Here is a 16,976-nt window from a genome sequence, read left to right as displayed (position 1 = left end):
TGCTCGGTCCCTTTTGCATCATATGAATGCACCCAAGCATTTTTTTGAGTGATGTTGTGCTTATATCTTGCTTCCTTATTAATTAGATGCCCATGTCCATCCTTAAACGTCATTCTCCCTTCTTTGTTTTGTTCCCCACCTTGTCTCCTTTTCCTCTCACTCCCAAGGTTTTTGGGTGTGTGAGCTTTGTTCATATCTTGGGCCTAGAATGGACAAGATACACAATCTACTAAGTGTGTCTTTCTTAGCTATTCTAGGACCCACAATGTGTATAAGTGTTATAACCCCAATTCCTGACGTTCTTTCGATTGTCCTGATGTTATATTCGTTGAGTTTGTTCCGTTTTCTCTGGGTCAGATGTCTCTCCTCTTTTTCCACCTCCACTTCTAGTTCCTATTGAGGAATTCATTCTTCTTGTTCTAGTTGTGACCAATTCTTCACCTCCAGTGCAGCTTCCTGTTAAACGACCACCCATCAGACAAGTGCATACGCATCAACATGTACCGGCTCCTCCTCAAGTTTCTTCACCGTCAACAAATTCAACAATTGTTTCCGCACCAACCTCACCACCTCTCTGACCTTGACCTTTCCCATTGCCTTGTGAAAGGTAAATGCAGTTGCACTATGTTTCTATATCTCATCTTTCTACCTCTCATCAACAGTTTGTTTCTCTGCCATTTTCTATTTCTATTCCTAAGAATGTCCAAGAAGCTCTTACCTCTCCAAGGTGGCACTAACCAATGGAAGAAGAACTCTCAACTTTGGCTCATAATCATACTTGGGATCTCACCATTGTCCCTCCCAGAAAGCATATTATAGGTTGTAAGTGGGTATACACTATCAAGTATTTACCGGATGGTAGTATACAGCAGTTGAAAGCTCGATTGGTTGCAAATAGACCTGTTCATGGGCCGGGCCGGGCTTTTACTCTTCATTAATGGAAATATGTTAGGCTCGAGCCCAAGCCCGGCCCTGATAAAAAGCCCGAAGCCCGAGCTCGAGCCTGAAGCCCGACCTAATAAAAAAAATTAGAATTTTTCCCTATTCAATAATCAATATAAATCAGAATTTATTTACATTAAAAAAAGAATAAAAATTCTAAATTCAATAACAAAATATAAATCAGAATTTATTTACATTAAAAAGGAATATAAATTCAATATAAATTCTGAATTCAATAATCAATATAAATCAGAATTTATTTACATTAAAAAAAGAATATAAATAAGGGAAAGAGGATGTGGAGAAGAAGGGTTTGGCTGGAAAAAGAAGGGAAAGAGGCAAAGAGGTGAAAAAAAGAGGGGTATTCGACTAGGGTTTTTAGGTTTAATTATAGGTCGGGCCGGGCTATTTTGGCAAATCCCGAGCCCGGCTCAAATTTATTGTGGGCCGGGCTTTTTGGCCCGAGGTTAAGCGCGCGGGCCCATATACCTGTTCAAGCCCGTCCAGGGGCCGGGTCGGCCCGTCGGGCCACCCGACCCATGAACAGGTCTAGTTGCAAAAGGTTACTCACAGTTACATGGCATTGACTACATAGAGACCTTCTCTCCTATTGCTAAGATTGGCTCAGTCCATGTTTCGATATCCCTAGCTACTATGTATGGTTGGCCTTTGTTTCAACTCAACATCAAGAATACCTTTTTACATGGTAACCTTCTTGAGGAGGTCTATATGGAGCAACCACCAAGGTTTGTTGCTCAGGGGAGGACGATAAGGTGTACATGCTCAAGAAGGCCATTTATGGACTTAAACAGTCTCCACGTGCATGGTTTGGTAGATCCAATGAAGTGGTGAAAGAATTCGACATGAGACAGTGTTAAGTTGAACATTCAGTATTCAACTATTATTTAGGTGTTGGGAAGATTTTGTTGGTGGTAAGTAGTATATGTAGATGACATTGTTATTACTGGCAGTGATAGGTTGGGGATTGACAGATTGAAGACCTTTCTACATGATGTCATGATCACTTCCAAACAAAGGATCTTAGAAAATTAAAATATTTCTTGGGGATAGAGGTTGCAAGGTCTAAGCATGGTATTAATATGTGCCAAAGGATGTATGTTCTTGACTTGTTAGAGGAGACAGGATTGTTGGGAGCCAAACTAGCTAAAACACCCCTGGAGCCAAATGTCAAGTTGAGTAGTGATGCAGGTGAGGAGTTTAAAGATCCTAGAAGATACCAAAGGTTGGTGGGCAAGTTAAATTATTTGACCAATACTCAGCTAGACATACCATTTGCAGTTAGTGTGGTAAGTCAGTTTATGCAGAATCCTTGGGTTCCACATTGGGATGTAGTTCTAAGGATTGTACGGTACTTGAAAGGATCTCCAAGTCATGGTTTGTTATAGATGAGTAGAGGAAGTTTGAGATAGAGGGCTACACAGATGTTGATTGGACCGGTTCAATATTTGACAAGAGGCCCACTACAAGGTATTATACCTTTCTTGGGGGCAATTTGGAGACATGGAAGAGCAAAAAGCAGACTATGGTGGCAAGAAGCAATGTTGAAGCTGAATATAGAGCCATGGCACACGCTACATGTGAACTAGTGTGGTTGAAGAATCTCTTACAGAAGATGGGGTACTAAATTGATGGCCCTATGAAGTATTATGATAACCAGGCTACAGTCCACAATTCTTGCTTGAGGGGAAGTGTTAGAGTCGGCTGTTAAGGGGTAGTTTGGCCATTTTATCTTAGATTAGTAGCATGGTGTAATCTCCTTTATGATTTGATTTAAGTGTTATGTCCCATACTTAGTTAGGAGCATAAGAGTCTTTGTGACTTAAATTACAAACCTTTAAATAATACCTGGCCGACTAGAGAGTTCGGTTTTCACTCTAGTTCGAGCCAGATTTTCTTCTATATCTCTCCTTCTCTTCTTTCTCTCTTCTCTCTTCTCAGTTCTATTTCTCTACTGTGATAGGACTGAAACCAGTACAGATTAGATCTGTAACACCCATCAAAAGCCTTTTTTTCTATCAGTCATTGAAAACTAGGTAGTCTATCATAGAACAAAGAAAAACTTGTTCCACTTCGGATTCCCTTTACAAACATTGGGCTACTATCATAGGACATAAGATGGTCTCTATCTAGAAGTCTAAAGAGGATCATCAAGACTCAAGCATTCCCCAAATAGCTTCTAATGTTTTGTCCTGTTATCTTTATACTTTGTGACTTTCTTTCTATTAATAATTTAATATAATTTGCCATCTGCAAGAGAGAAACATGCACAATAGAGTAGGATGCAAAATTTTTCTAATTACAGTACATGTATTTCAAAACTAGGTAGTCTCCCAGAAAACCAAACAACTGCCTAGGCATCCTATTCCCTACACAACATGGCAAGAGACTTCTGTGCCATGTTTAAATAATAGACAAGACAAATACTCAAATAGATACTGAGAAGTTGAACATAATGTTGCAAAGTCTAGTTACGTTTTATAACCCTATGCTTTATAAAACCAAGGGATGCCCATCTGAAAAACAAGGCTAACTGACAACCTAATTGCAAAGGCAGCCAGCCATTCAGAAAACCAATAGACCTGCCTAGTTTCAGAGTATGTAGGCAGGCAAATCCCTAGAACCAGCAGAATGCCTAGGTGCCCCAGTAACCGTCTCTAAGAATAGACAATACTGCAAAAGCTTTTATCTAAGCTGTTTCCAGATATAATGGATTTATTGACAAAGAATGAGCAAACCAAATTGCAATTTGCAGTAGTTTCAAGAAATATCACTTGTAAAGATCATATCTTGCAGGCTTTAGTGAGAATAAGTTCACAATAATCCGTGTAAGTTCTTTTTAAGTTTCCATTTTATTCTGATAGGGAAACCACACAATTGGAGAAGTGAAACCACACTTCACAAACTTTGCCCACAAAAATAGCAAGCAATCGAGCAAGAGTAATGCAACTGAGCTGCTTGAAATTACAGGTTGCACCTCTTATTTATGCTTTTTGATTGGTATGAATAAGTACAACAGGAACCAAGATTAGAAGAGCATAAGTTGTACCAAGGTTTTCCACAATTTTGCATGAACCAAGTAGTGATATTGTGAATGAAATAGCCAAAGTTGGTCAGACTAAATAAGAATCAAGACTATTTTAGATGTTAGGGATACGCTATTATATTTTATAGGATAGCTCCCTTAGGCTGTGTTTGGTTGCAATGCAAATAAATTTGCTCTGCTGCAAAACTATGGCAGTGCAAATTATTTGAGTGTAAATTCTGATCTATTTTTGTTTCAAATTTTAGTTTATTTTGTTTGATTACAGTACAAATGAAGTAAATTAAGGCATGGAGTAGAATAAAGTAAAACCCAAAACAAAATTAAAAGAGAATTTGCATTTTTTTCATTTCCACTCCCATGCATTTGTACTAGTGCAAATAAATTTGCACTGCAACCAAACACAGACAAGATTATGAGTTCACAAGACACCAATTAAACCAAGCTTTTATCACACGAAGAAGAATCTACCCGCCTATCAAAAGAAAATTTTCTGCATTTTGTAAGATATTAAGCTCAGCATTCATAGCCTGCTCAAAAAAAATTAAAAAAAAGAAAAAATAATAAATATAAATAAACAAATAGATGAAAAGAACGAGAAAATAAAGAATACCTGCATCTAAATCGGCATAGAGAACCGCATTATAAATTCACAATGGGAAACTGAATTAAATTATGTTCCACCAGAAAGAAAAAAAAAAGATTAACCCAATTCACAGAGCTCAATAATCTATTAGAACACCAACTAAAACCACAGGAAAACAAAGGAGCTGGATACTTGCCATCTTCAAATTGATCAAGAATTTCATCTTCCTCCTCCTCCATTGTTACTTCCTCAATGATTGAGGGTTCTAGGATTGGTGGTTCAACTTGTGACTTCTTCTTCTTGGCGCGAACAACGGAGATGTTCTTCCAAGAAAGAGGAAGTGGAAAGGAGCGACATGGGAAGGAGGCTCTATGTGAAGAAGGCCCAGGAGATTTGCAGAAGCATAAATGAGTAGTATTCAAAGGCGAAACAGCTGCAAATTCAGCCATTTTCTCCAAGTAATCTCAGTCTCTACACCACAGGGTAGGTTGTGAACTGAAACGAACTGGAGTGTAAAGTTTGCTCTGCTGCATACGATGAAGCAAATGTTCAAAGAGGGACAGCTGGAGGTCTGGAGGGGTTCCAACTTCAAGCGTTGAAATAAATATGGTGTAAGTACTACACAAATAGCTTGTTTGTATTATCGATATCGTTAAACTGATCACCTTTTCCATTCCATGTATGCGGGAAATGAAACTTACAAACCAGAAAAGCGGTTGCTTCACTTGATGACTTGAGGGTGCTTTTAGCCACTAGATTGGTATCAGATAAGATTAATGCCCACACAAGGGTGGGTTTGTGTAATTGATTTAGCACGGTAACGAATAAGCCATCAACCCGGACTGTCCGGAGTAAGAGATGGTTCCCGAGTTTCCGGTTTAATTGGTGGATTGATCCGCATCAATGTGGCCATGTGGGTAAGCCTACTCTCACTTCTTCCTTAATTTTCAGTCCCTTAGAATTTTGTGGTGTTTTTAATTTTAAAGTTAAAAAAATAAAATAAAACATGGACTGGTCACAATCTACGGGTGAGCATGTGCCAGTTTGGTTTGGTTCCATGACATAACCTAGAACTTACCTTATAGGGATCAAACTGGAACCTAGCCTGTGAAGGTTGGTTCTGGTCATGGTAGTTTTGGGGTCAGTTTCAGGGTCTATCCATGAAACTTGTGCTTTCTTTACTCTCCTCTTTCACAAAAAAAAAAAACAAAAAAAAAAACAAGTTCTTTAAAAACTTGATTTTTAATAAATATAATATGTAGTTTAAAACTTATATTATCTTTATTGATTAAATTAAATAACTTAATATGTAAATTATTATTATATGGTTAAAAACTTATAAATTAATTTAAATTTTGTAAATATTACCTTTTGCACTATTTATTGTACATATTCAAATATCAAAATGAAAACGAATTATCAAATCACTTCGTTAACTCAATGGTCAAGTGAGACCATGGACTTTGTAACCATGAAAGCTTGGGTTCAAATCTTCACATCCCCAAAAGTATTATGGGGTTTATTTCAAGGCAATTTTGGTTCCAAGGCAAGTTCCAACAAGGTCAGTTCCACCAAAGCCAACCAAGGTCGGTTCGGGTAGGGTAAACCCCTAGACCCTGGAATTGCCCTGGGTAGGGGTCAGTTCCAAGAATGTGGAACCAGACCCTACCCTGTACAGATTGGGTAGGGTCAATTCAAGGCTGGTTCGATATTGGCTTCATTCGATTCTGGGTAGAATCTACCCATTTGCTCACCCCTATCATACCGGTTCAAGGGTCTAGGGGTTTATCCTACCAGAAACAATTTAGACAACCAGCCTTGATTGGCCTTAGTGGAATTGGCCTTGGAACCATGCTTGTCATGAAATAAAACCTCCCTCCCCCCCAAAAAAAATTAAAATAAAATAAAAACTTTGAGGAAACCCAAGCACTTATGGTTACAAAGACTATGGTCTTACACTCTCACTTGGCCATTGAGTTATCTAAGCGGTTCGATCATTTTTCTTGAATTTAATATTTGAAGGTGTATGATCAATGGTGAAAAAAGTAATATTTACAACAAAGACCCCCTTGTACTTAAATTTGCGACAAAGACCCCCTTTGTTAGCATTTCTGTCAGTTAACTTCAAAAAAGATTCTCATCCAACTATTTAAAATTTTTTAAATACCCAAACTACCCTTTTCTAATTTATTTCACCCTTTTCTTTAATTTATGAAACCATCTTATTTTTTATTATTTATTGTCTTCTCCATAAAAGTTAATTGAAATGAGTGCCCCTTTTTTAATTAACTTATCGAAGATTTCTTCCTTTTACGGTAATGATCACTGGTGAGATGACAGAAGTATTTTCTGGTGAGAAGCAATGGAGGTATTTTTGGGTCAATTAGGTTTTAAGAGAAAATGGGCAAGAAAAAAATAGAGAAAGTTTAGTGGGGTATTTTGGTAATTTAATGCCTTCAATCATGTGACTTAATGGTTGAGGGGGTATTTATTGCAAATTAAAGTAAACGGGGTCTTTGTCACTGACCCCATAGTACAAGGGGGTCTTCGTAATTTACATTGATGAGTTTTGGATTACATTATTATTATTATTATTATTATTATTATTATTATTATTATTATTATTTACACTGATCAGTACCTTGTACTTTGGCTCGAGTGACAATTTGGTCCCCAAACTTTAAAATCCGACAATTCAGTACCCAAACTTTCAAAATGTGACAATCCAATACCTGTCGTTAATCAGCCGTTAAGTGACATTTGAAAAGTCAAAAATGCCCTAAGAATTTGCCATCTAATTCTCTTTATCAGCCATCCAAACATTCAATAAAATGAACAATCTCAAATTCTAGATTCTTCTAAACAGTCGCCCACTTTTTTGAATAGAAGAGGCTAGGATTTGGGACAGTTTAGTTTTTTTGTCAACAATGTTTGGATGGTTGATAAAGAGAATTATGTGGCATTCGAAGGGCATTTTTGACTTTTCAAATGTCACTTAACGACTGTTTATGGACTGGTACTAGATTGTCACATTTTGAAAGTTTGGGTGCTGAATTGTCGTATTTTAAAGTTCGGTGACCAAATTGCCACTTGAGCTAAAGTATAGGGTACTGATCGGGAACTTTCCTTTATTATTATTATTATTATTATTATTATTATTGAAATTAAATATAATTGTTAAAGAACACATTCCTTTTGAGGGATAAAAAAAGAAAGATTTATGAGTAAACCCTGGAAAAAAAATTAAAAACCTGTAAGAATTGGTTTTAGATTCTATCTTAAATGAAACCAAACCAACCCATGCACTGCCCATTAGATCAGTAGATTGTTTTTTTAGTAGAACCAAGATAACTAGACAAGGGATGTCTACGTTCATTAGTAGCCAGACCGGATGATTGGACTACACCGTAGAATCTGAACGCAGTAGTAGCCAGACCCAGCTGGCCCAAGCTAGAATTTACTAATCTGGTCAGAGCCAAGCTAGAGTTTCACGAATGAAACTCGGTTAAATTGTTTGAAGAGCTGTAAAACGGTGCCACATTGGATTCACATAGGTGTTTTAACAAATGCCCATGTATCTGATTGTTTGGTTCAGCCGATGATTAAAAAATTGGGCAAACCCCAAAAATCGGAATCTCACCAATGCATGAAACGACAAATTACATCGGTGAACCGTTTCTTCCAACGGTTGACTGATATGTATCCTATGTGGCGCTTACCTATCAGCACATACATGAAAAATGGTGATGAAAATCACTTTACCAAACAGCATAGTGTTGTTCACTGCCTATGTAGTAGAAGCATTTTTTTTGTGAAAAAACGGGTCTTGGGAGCATGGACATTTCTTAAAAATCGGTTCCAAAAAGCGCCCACACTTCCAAACACCATGTTAATTAGTAAATTTAACTTATTTATTTTTAACTAAACAAAAGAAAATTATTTTGTTAATTACATATCAAACAGAAGGGGGTTTGATTATTTTGATTTTCTTTAATTTGTGAATTATCCAGTATTAATTCCATCCAAAATGAATCAATTTGTATAGAGAGTCACGCAACAATGTAACGGATCAAATGATTCAAGAAGGGGGATTTATAATACAATATATTGTTTTCAACCCGTTATTGACTTGACCAGTTGAATCACTCACATCATCACCCAGCCTTGGGTCCAACTCTCCTAAAACCTGGCATTTGGTTAAAAATGTTGACATGGTCAAAAATAACCTAACTCAAGATCTTTGAATCATTTACCTGTTCAACCCAGTCATTATACCATTGGTTGTACATTCAATGTATGTGCAAACTTTTAGAGGCCATAACTTTGTGCTCAATGTTGTTTGGTCGAAGTGATTTTTTTTTTATTTTGGAATTTGGGTAATACAAGATCTATGAGTTGCAAAGTGCCTTGCTATTTTCCCCCGAAAAATTATTTTTTGGCCTAAAATGAGAAATTCAAACAATTTTTATCAATAGTAAGTAAATTAAAAACATAAATTAAACATAAAATAATATTTATATATACATATATTACATCTAAAAAATAATTATATATATAAATACTGACGTGTTATGGTCTGACCCATTTGATTGGACGGTCAAACTGAACCGGAGGAAAAACAGTTCTAGCGACCAAGTTGGTTTTAGATACAATATAATATTTAGTTGCAAAATAAATGAAATTAACAAGGAAAATGCATATATGGTTGTCTCTATTCGACTGTCCTAGAAATACTGAGGCGGAAAATAAAGACGACAAAATGTGAGCACGTAATAGCTATGTGACACATGTCCCAATTAATGCGCCTTTTACCCAAACATTTTTGTTCTGTTAGACAAAAATTATTCATTATTTTATTAACTTTATCAAAATAATTAAAAATAAAAACAATGAAAATGGAAAAACTAAACATGTTGGGAGTTGGGACTCATTTACGTATTTCATTTTTATTATTTTGACAAAGATAATAAAATAATGGATAATTTTTGTCTAACGGAGCAAAAACGTTTGAATGAAAAGTACATTAACTCATTAATTGGGACATGTGTCACAAAGCTATTATGTGCTCACTCATTGTGCTTACCTAACGTGCCTACTACATTCCGGGGCAGTTGGATCAACCCATTGCACAGAGAAATGATTTCTTAAAACCACCCAAGTGTAATTAATATTTAGCAATGGGAAAGAGTCCCTTGCACCCTCTAATACATCTGCACTTCCATGGCCCTACTAGAATTATATTTCCATTTAATTTCCTTTTAATGATCTGATCAATCCAAGCCAAATTGATGTACAAGGTTTATCATACAACACCGGCAAATGGGCAAGGGTTTGATTAAAGGAAAAGAATAGAATTCTACAAGAAGCAGTATGAAGGTTTGGCTGCAACATTGTTGATAGAAATTGAACCCACCTCTGTACAACTTGATCTTGGTGACAGGCTTGTAGAAAAGCAATATGACATCCGTTTGGAAGGCAGATTGATGCATACAACAAGTCAATAACTCAGAATTTGAAACAAAAGGATGTATAAGCAAATAACATCAGCTCAAAACTACTATTATTTGTAGTCTATATGGCTTTAGTACAAAGTATATAAGACAATTTGCTGTGACATGCGGGTAGACAGACATGAAAGTCTGCATCATAGCTGCAAGAGACTTGTCTTAATTAAATGATCAGATTCAGTCGGGTCCTCATTGCACTGCACAGAAATGGGGTTTAGTTCTCGGGGAACTGGTTTGGAAGCTGTTCCCATTAATATTTGTTCCGAGTTCTACAGATTATAATTCGCAGATCATAACGTATAAATCTACTTTGCAAAACAGAAATCAGTTAAACAAATCTTTGATGAAGCAAATTGAAGTTTTAGGAATAATGAAGCACATAAAACATATATATTAATCCAGACATTGATGATAAGGCGACAGGAGTATAGCTACCTCTTTAATCAACCGTGTTCTAATTTTTAAGTCATGAATACGAAAATACGAACCAAAACTTAAACTGATGATGAACCATGCAGCCACCCAGACATACGATAACTTAACTATTCCCAACCCATATTTGATTCATGCATGAATCTAATCAATTGGCTTCTGGGGTACTCCAATTTGTTTCTCAGTACATGTCACAAGAGTACGGTACCAGTTTGGTTTGTTCTGCACAAAGTAGGAACCAGATTCATTGGGTAGACCCATCACGACCGAACCATTTTCTGCACCAACGTGTGCACGTCTTCAGAGAGAAAGAAGGGGATTTGGGGAAGGGAGAGAGAGAGATGATGATGATGAATCAAAGCATTACATAACGCCTGTTGCTCAATCCCCAATATGCACGACTTTGTTTTCTTTACAAATTAAAAACAATATTTGACAAGAGTCACAAGACCAGCTTTGATTTCTTCCATTGATTTAAGAATTGATTGCTCCTATTTTGTCAATACCAGCTTTGATTTCTTCCATTAATTTAAGAATTGAGTGCTCCTATTTCCAAGGTTCCAAGGTCAATGTCGCTTTCGACATCTTATGGGTGATGATATCATCACAGCAGCGTACGAGAGAGAGAGAGAGAGATTAATGATCAGATCATTTTTCAATGGTATTCTTCCAAGGAAAAGAGAATGGACCCAACAAACTTCCTGGGAAGCTTATCAGACTTCAAAAGATTTATATATAATATATATGTAACTCAAGGTAACGGTTATCATCATTCAAAGTTCTATTTAGTCAAACAAATCCTAACAACCTTGCTTCACATGATCGTCTAGAAGAGAATGAAACCAAGAGCTAGCAGAATTGGCTTAACGTCACAAGTATATACAGTTTGCTTCCCATAATCGATCGATAATCCATCTTCAGTAATTAATCCAACAAGAGTTCATGATAATCGTCAACTATTTAAGTCACTAATCACTGATTACCTCATGGTTAAAGACCATGGTGTCACATGGGATGCTGCCGCCGCCTCCTCCTCCTCCAATGGTGAATCCGGCTCCAACAGGAGGCTCCGCAGACGACGAAGAGGCAGAACCAAGAGCATTGCTGGAAATCACCGGCCAATTGCCGGCGGCCGGAAAGTTTCCTGCAATTACTCCGACATGGGGTGAGTGCTGGTTTGATTGAAGCTGGTGCACTTGTCTCTTCAAGAACTTAACGTAGCGGATGGCTTCATCCAACATCGAGGCTGTATCCATCTTGGTTCCCCCAGGAACAAGTCTCTGGAGAATCCGTATCCTTTCGCTTATCCTTTCTCTTCTGTGGCGTGCAGCCACACTCTGTGGGTCGTTGCTGATACGAACGTTACGCCTCTTTGGCTTACGAATTGTTGCTGGGTCGATGTCGACAGGCTGCATCGCTGCAATCTTGTACATCATCTCTTTCATGGCCCCAAGCTCTTCTTCTGGCTCTTCTTGTTCCTCTCTCATCAGCTGTCTTCCCACTTGATCATTGAGGAAACACGAACTGTTTACATGGCTAGAATTATTCTGTATTTGATGATGCGCCTGAAAAGGGTAATTAGGACAAACAAAGTCACAAGGAAGCTGATCACTGAGGATTGGATTCATATCCATGGCCATGTCAAGACTCCAAGCTGGCTTACTGCAGTTGTTGCTACTGTGGCTGGAATCCATGATAGATACAACAAGGTTGTGGGTTGTGGGTCGATCTCTTTGTTTTAACTTTTAACAGTAGTAGTAAGGAAGAAGAAAGAGGGAGACTGTAGAACAGATTGGGTGTTGAAGGATTTTGTGCAAATCAGAACAAGTAACAGATATCACTTTTCTATATATATAGGAGGAAGATGATGAGATGAAGGCTTGGTTGGTGGAGGGAGAATGGAGAGAAATCTTGTTGGCCTTTTGTACCATTAACAGACTGGATGACATAAAATAATATATGTTTAGGGGGTGATTTGGGTTGTAAGTTTATTTCTTTACCAATTTGGGTATGAAACAACCAACAAAAATGAAAGAAGGAAGTGTTCTTAGGAGGATGCATGGGATGGCCGGACGGCTCACAAGAATTAAATGGATGGACGGTTAAGATTTTCTTTTTTCCTTTTAAGGGAAGTACTCAAAGGTCAATGATCGAACTTGGTGAAGAGTTGGCAGGTGGCAGGCTTTTTTCCACATCCCCAGAGTTCTCTTATTCCCTGGCTTTTCCTTTCCTTTTCTTTTTCTGAATTGTATTTTCTTTCTTTCATGCAGGCAATGTAGGGGTTCCTTGTTCTGTTGGGAGGATCTGAAGGTTGGTTTGTTTTTGGAAAGCACTTAATGGAACCTCATTGTCCACGGTACAAAGCCAATAAGTTTGAGATGTGTGCTCATCTCTCTCTCTCTCTCTCTCTCTCTCTCTCTCTCTCTCTCAAGACTAACAATGAAACAGAACTGCTAAACTGTAAAGCCAGCTTTTATGATAAGAATATACTAATTTGGCAAATGGGCTTGGATTTATGAAATGACCTCAGTTATAGTTAATGTAATTAACATACAGTGCTACCATTCCCAACAGAAGGTGCACTCTATTAGCTTTTATCTTTAGGGGGCTTTTGTATCTATGTTCCCATGAAAATGTTTTAGCTATCCTTTATATAATTTCTCCCTATGTTTTCTAATTTTGCATTGATAATCTCCCTCTGTTGTTGCAGATTGACAGTTTTTTTCATTTCCATGTGGGAGGAATATTTTGGATTTTAAATTAGAAAAAGAATAAAGGAAAAATCTAATGTAGCATTGACTGTCATGGAATTACAATATAATTAATGAAATACAGGGAGCATTTTTACCTTTAATATATACATATGCATTTTATAGGTAGCCTAGGTTCTTGCTAAAAATGAAAACACTATTTAACTGTGAACCTAGCCAAACCCAAATATAAATTTACAGATTTTCTAATTAAAATAAAAACTAAAATAAGTAGATTATTTGTTTATTTATGAATTTCAGGTGAACTGAAGACAATTTTGTTGCTTTATGAAGCTAAAGCTCCAAGGTGTTAATTTTTAACAATAGGGGCATGGATGCAGTCAATATGTATATCATAGGAGGATTAATGAAATATTAAAAAAAAAATGCAAAGGGAAATATTGAAAGGTAAAACAGATATATATATTAAGTGAGAAGACTTTGAGACTAAATAAAGGTGGCATCATATTGTTAGCTTGATATGGATTTGGATTAATTGCATTTTAGGAAAACTTGGATAAGATATATACACCAAGGATGGATTGGATTGGAAGCTGCAATCAAAGGTTAATTACTTAATTCTGCAATCACAAATCATCTAGCTTTTACAAAAGTAAAGATTACCCTATTTAGTTAAAGACATGATCACACGCACGATACTTGATATGTCACCATCTATGAATAACGACCCTTGTTCCACCTAAGGAAATTGATCTTATACCTTGTAAAGAGGAGGTACCACAACTTGCAAAAAAGAATCTTTGAAAAGATGAACAAGCTGATCTAAGAATATCAAAAACACTAGATTCATCACAAGATCAAAGTGCATTAAAGGTGAGAAAGAGGTTGAGGACTCGAATGACAGTTTTGATACGTCTGCTTGGAAAACTTAATTTGGAAGGGAATTAATTGTATTTAGCTTATCTATAATAATGATGGCTTTCAAAGTAAGAATTATCCAAACATCATCATAGATAATGTTCCAAAGAGATCACCAAATCTCTAATATAATGCACATGGTTTTCAAAATCGGACTGGATCAGATGGTCGGACCAGAAAAACTGGGAACGGTCACCTGATCGGTTCCATTTCACCCCAAAAACCGGGGGCCAGTTGAACCATCAAACCATCAACCTAAATAATGATTTTTGGCCGTTTTTTTATTAATTATTTTTTTTGTTAGAATGGATCGTCCATTTGAAACAGACGATCAAACTATTTGACCCGAGAACCAGTCCCCAGAATAGTTCCCTAACCGATCCAATTTTAAAAACCTTGATAATGCATCTTTATTGCAGCTAATTGACTTGGTTTTTGAGCATATATCCTTCGCATAATCCATGCATGGGATGATGGGGAACACAAAATAACAGCAAAGATATCTTGAAAGGAATGAACAAAATAATTACCACTTCATCGGTACTCAATTCAGGATACCTAATTTACTGCTGTAAACAAAGTCAAATATATAAAAGAGAATATTTGACATCTTATATAGTTTCTCTGAAAAGTACATATAATTTGAAAAAGGGTCATCGTAATAATAATATATATTGGAAAAAAACCTTCCTCTGTATATATTATGCTAGTATGAGTGCAATGAATCTCCAAATTTAATGCGGTTAAAATTTTCTCATTCTGGCTTTTTGTGTAGGTTATTTTTCTTTCAAAGAAAAAGTAATACAAGGCTGATGAACAACTGGAGCTGCATTACTACTACATGGATGCTAGTGTGTGATTGTGTATGCGCCTAGTTTGTGTGTGTGTAATCATACTGTTTTTCTATCTAGGCAAAGGTGGGGCCGGGTGAGGAGGGTAAATGCAGGATTTGATTATCCCAGGTCATCACTATATATACCAGCTGAACCTGATGAACCAGGTTACACCTTTCAAATCCTACTGATTTTTAGAAGTTTATTATTTTTTTTTAGAAGTTTATTAAATGAACCTTATGACACTAATAAGAATAAAGGTTCTGCACAAGGGCATGCTTATTAAGATCATTTAGTTTCAGGCAATGTTTGGTTTGAAGGAAAAATTAGGGAAAGGAAGGAAAATGTAGGAAAACCTTTAGAAATCTTGTATAGGTTTCCTTACCTTTTCCTTCCTTTCCCTAATTTTTCCTTCAAACCAAATATAGCCTTAAGGTATCATTTAGATCACTTAACAACACAAAATGATGCCTATAATTTTATCAGTAATTCATTGATATAAAGAACAAAAGAATGATAACCTAGCCAGAAATAATTCATAATGGTTGGAAGATTTGTGGTATATGTTAGTTATGATGGCAAAATTGCGTACTAGACTAATATTTCCCCAAGCCCTGCCTGCTGGGGTTGATGGAACGCATAAGCCAATTAAGTCACTTAACATTTGGGACTGTAGCATATTCCATGTTAATTTCTTTAGCATGATATTCCCACTTTTTCTTTTTCCCTAACACCACTGCTTGTGGAGATCCTAGGGTTTCATGAGGTTGCCCATGAATAAAGTGGAACCATTCTAGGCTGAACTGAAAAGCTTATTGCTTTCTCTTCTAGCGAATATACGCTTCTAAGAAGGTTGTAAGCTCCTTAATGGCTGAAAAGGAATTTGGGTATGTTACTTTACCTTTGAACATTTTATTTTATTTTTTCTTTATTATTTTATATACTAATTAAAGCTAGGACACAAGTCCTTCAGTTCAGCAACTTCAGTCGTTATAAAACGCTCATCCCTTAATCTCACAAAGACTAAATGCAGTAACTTGTTTAATGAAGGTAGAACCAAAAGAGTGTAGAAAAGTCCCGTTCCACTCATTGATTTTGACAGAACTGACTAGGGTTGGTAGAATATTACCTCACATGATAAATTAATTTCCATAAAACAATCAAACGTTATATTTCTTAATTGCATGGGTGTAATTTGATTTTAAACATTTTTCTCATATGCATTTTGTATTTTATGGGGGTTTACTCCCATACAGAAAATGCACCTTGGATTTCACAAATCACAAGACAGGATCATGATAATCAGGAAAGGAATGGAAAGGTAAAAGATGAGATGGATTGAATCAGATGGGAGTAGATGCTACCAAAATAGGAGATGAAAATCATAGCTAGCCTTTGGTCCTAAACAAGGGGTTTGTTAAAGATTTCAATTCCATGCAAGTACAATCAAATTCTAACTCAAACTGATGAAGTCATACTTAATTAGCTTATGGGATATACACTGAAGAGAAAGCTAATTCTCCTTGAAACAACAGATATAGCAATTTGAATTGCTCAATAAAATCCAAATGGCTCCACTTAACTTGTAAGACCATTCAGTCGGGATTCCTTATTGACAAAATGCCTTAAATTGAATTCAACATCTAGTTGGTTTATAAAGATGGATACCAATTTTATAGTCATCATCAATAACTATCACCAGAGTTGTTTTGTGGCTAAATCCAATTCCCTCTTCTTTCTTCAGAACAAATAAATATGTAAATACATAATGTGTATGAGCCTAGCTATAAAATAGTGGAGATACGTATTGAAGAGGTAGATTTACATCCCTATCGCAAGAAGCTTACTTTACCAATACTTTTCTGATTGAAGAATAACATGTTACCAGATGGATTGAATCAGATGTCTGATTCACTCAAACCCAGAACGAAAAACAAATGGGTTAATTGATTAAAAGAAAAGAAGGGTTCCTCGGTGTCCCAATGA

At 36.4% G+C, this 16,976-nt stretch overlaps 2 protein-coding genes across 5 annotated transcripts in view; both read right to left on the bottom strand.

Annotated features, from left to right (window-relative positions):
- The window catches only part of LOC104589263 (uncharacterized), a 34,088-nt gene extending 28,883 nt beyond the window's left edge, over positions 1-5,205 (bottom strand). Inside the window, exon 1 of one of the 3 annotated variants that reach the window (XM_088888975.1) lies at positions 4,786-5,205. In XM_088888975.1, the coding sequence (XP_088745101.1) occupies positions 4,786-5,038 (253 nt within the window). In that variant the 5' untranslated portion in view covers positions 5,039-5,205. The remainder of the gene's footprint in view (positions 1-4,785) is intronic. The other 2 variants (XM_088888973.1, XM_010247521.3) reach the window with 2 other exon arrangements.
- A 4,552-nt stretch (positions 5,206-9,757) lies between these two features.
- Positions 9,758-12,563, bottom strand: LOC104589283 (uncharacterized). 2 transcript variants are annotated; one of them, XM_088887316.1, is made up of 2 exons: positions 11,512-12,563; positions 9,758-10,030 (listed from the first exon to the last, which is right to left on the bottom strand). In XM_088887316.1, the coding sequence occupies exons 1-2, from the start codon at positions 12,220-12,222 to the stop codon at positions 9,860-9,862; spliced, it is 882 nt and encodes a 293-aa protein (XP_088743442.1). In that variant the 5' UTR covers positions 12,223-12,563; the 3' UTR covers positions 9,758-9,859. The 2 variants fall into 2 exon arrangements, with proteins under 2 accessions (XP_088743442.1, XP_010245847.2); XM_010247545.2 differs by having other exon boundaries at positions 9,888-10,293; positions 11,512-12,552.
- Between the last annotated feature and the right edge of the window lie 4,413 nt (positions 12,564-16,976).

The sequence above is a fragment of the Nelumbo nucifera genome, chromosome 5, assembly GCF_055504915.1.
Source record: "Nelumbo nucifera cultivar China Antique chromosome 5, China Antique-T2T, whole genome shotgun sequence".
NCBI classification, from domain to species: Eukaryota; Viridiplantae; Streptophyta; class Magnoliopsida; order Proteales; family Nelumbonaceae; genus Nelumbo; species Nelumbo nucifera.
The sequence above is the reverse complement of the archived record's forward strand: the minus strand, read 5'-3'. Positions and strand labels throughout refer to the sequence as shown.

Coding starts and splice junctions, on each gene's coding strand:
- LOC104589283 (XM_088887316.1), bottom strand. CDS start 12,222: ATGGATTCCAGCCACAGTAGCAACAACTGCAGTAAGCCAGCTTGGAGT. Junction 10,031..11,511: donor CCATGGTCTTTAACCATGAG/GTAATCAGTGAT, acceptor CTTTTCTACAAG/CCTGTCACCAAGATCAAGTT.